The 2,131-nt window shown below is 43.7% G+C and overlaps 1 protein-coding gene across 1 annotated transcript; it reads right to left on the reverse strand.

Annotated features, from left to right (window-relative positions):
- Positions 1-251: 251 nt before the first annotated feature.
- Positions 252-1,928, reverse strand: LOC146689312 (nuclear factor 7, ovary-like). The gene has a single exon (XM_085437485.1). The coding sequence runs from the start codon at positions 1,926-1,928 to the stop codon at positions 252-254; it is 1,677 nt and encodes a 558-aa protein (XP_085293611.1).
- Between the last annotated feature and the right edge of the window lie 203 nt (positions 1,929-2,131).

Raw genomic sequence — 2,131 nt, forward strand, 5'->3', positions numbered from 1 at the left:
TGTGTGGTTCTCCCCGTGTCTTCTGGTATATGTTACAATTAGCTTTTCCCAGTGTAGTTTAGTTTTGTATTGCTTTGGTATCACTGCTTTCGTTTGTCACCTGTCAGCAATAAAGCTGCATTTTGAGTTTATCCCCTGAGTCCGTGAGTTTGCATTTTGGGTCCTCATCCTGCCTGCCACACAGCGACCATGACAGAAGAAGTGTTTTAGAATACATCTCTTGACAAACAACATCAACAAAAAGAAAAAAATTAGTCCGATCTTTGCTGTTTGACAGGAGTGATGATTAGGGGGGCAGTGTTTGTGCCACTGTCACTACTACCAGGACTGAAAAATGGATAAAGTTTCTCTGTGAAGGTTTGGCCAGTATATGAGTGAAGAAGAACTGCAGCATTTACATCATAAAAGGAAACCAAACCCTCCTCATAATCCACAAAAACTCTCACCTTCTCTGGGTGATCATTCACAGAGAGAGGGACAGGATCGGCAGCAAGTGCAAAGTACTCATTTCTGTCCCTCAGACATATAGCCCAGTAGCCGTTCTCTGGGTTAAGTTTAATTTCTCCCTTCCTATTGACCGACCCTTTGGCCACTCCTAACGTCCACCCAGTCTTTCCTTTAACCTGGACGTCATAGTAAAGTCTTCCACAGGAGAAGCCTCGTGTCCCTAAAACAGAAATTGCAGGTTCAAATCTTTTTGAGCTGTCTGGCAGTTCCTTCCATTCATAATCACAATGAACTTGCTTCCCATCATTGGACAGGATGAGAGCAGGATGTGCCGTATTGGGATCCAAAGTAACATCCACCGCATTCTGCCGAATGTTGTTGAACTGAGCGTCCCGTATCATCTTCACCTCATTTTTGATGGTCTCTGTCAGCTCATCCACAGCTTTCACCAAAGCTGTCCTTGTGATTCCCTCGTATATTGCTGGACAGATGCTGACATCTGTCCAGTCTTTGGTGGGTGGAGCAGCATTCAGGGACGGGAAGCTCTGGAGGAAACGAAGACGGTCTTTAGAGCGTGAGAGTTCCTCCATCTCATCACGTCTCCTTGTCAGCTCAAAGGCCTCCTGCTCCAGCTCTGTGATATAAACTTTGGTCTGTTTCTCTGTCCTTTTCTGGTTCTCTTCAGTCATCTCGATTAGCTCTGCCTGAGCTCTTTCCAGAGACTTAATCAGAGCCGAGAAGACCCGAACACCATTTGCTGTCTCTCTGTCTGCAGCTTCTGTGCTGAGCTTTAAAGATTGTTTGAGCTCGTGGACTTTTCTTTGTCTCTCTTGGATCATGTGGAGAATTTTAGCCTCTGTTATCCCAAGTTGTGTTTTTTTTGCTTCATATTCCTCTTTCAGGGGAACTACCCGGTGAAATCTGTGATCTGTGTCCACACATGACTGACATATGATCATTTGTTCATTCTTGCAATAGAAGTCCAAAGGTTTGCCATGCTCAGCACACATCCTGTCTTCTTCTTTCTCCACAGAATTAAACAGCTTGTGAGATTTTAAGATGGACACTGTTTGATGAAAATGTAGATTAGCTACAAAGAAGAGTGTAAGAAAGGTTAAGCTAAGAATTATGAACAGGCAGGACTTCAGCGATGTCCGTTTAGGTGCAGCAGGAGCATCATAAGAACCTTTCTCTTGTATGGCATTGTGTTGTTCTGAGCTATCATCAGCTTTCTTTCCAACAGTTTTTCTAAACTGAACAGCCATCTCAGATATGAAAGTATTCACACCAAGCTTATATTTCCTATCCACCTGCTCTTTGCACATGGGACACTTGCGCTGGGAATTAAAATTTAAATGTTCCGTGATGCAGTCTTTGCAGAAGTTGTGTCCACATGGGAGTGTGACGGGATCCCTGAACACATCCAGACAGATGCAGCACAAAAGCTGCTCTTCAGTCAGAAGATAGCTGGCAGCCGTCATGTTGATGATCTGCAGCCAAAAGAGAGAAAACGTAAAAGGATTGTGACCATGTAAACGTAACTTTCTCACGGAACACATTGTACTTCTCTGCTGTAGAAACTTACACAGCTTCCAGCAGCCACATTACAAACAGTGATTACTTCATCTTACAATCTGCCTTTATCTTATGGTAACTGAAATTGTACTGACCTTTTGTCACCGTC

The sequence above is a fragment of the Copadichromis virginalis genome, linkage group LG17 (assembly GCF_057382275.1).
Source record: "Copadichromis virginalis isolate Kocher_CV1m ecotype Utaka linkage group LG17, C_Virginalis_male_GT1.1, whole genome shotgun sequence".
Taxonomy (NCBI): domain Eukaryota; kingdom Metazoa; phylum Chordata; class Actinopteri; order Cichliformes; family Cichlidae; genus Copadichromis; species Copadichromis virginalis.

Excerpts from the sequence above, each read along its gene's own strand:
- LOC146689312 (XM_085437485.1), bottom strand. The coding sequence starts at position 1,928 with ATGACGGCTGCCAGCTATCTTCTGACTGAAGAGCAGCTTTTGTGCTGC.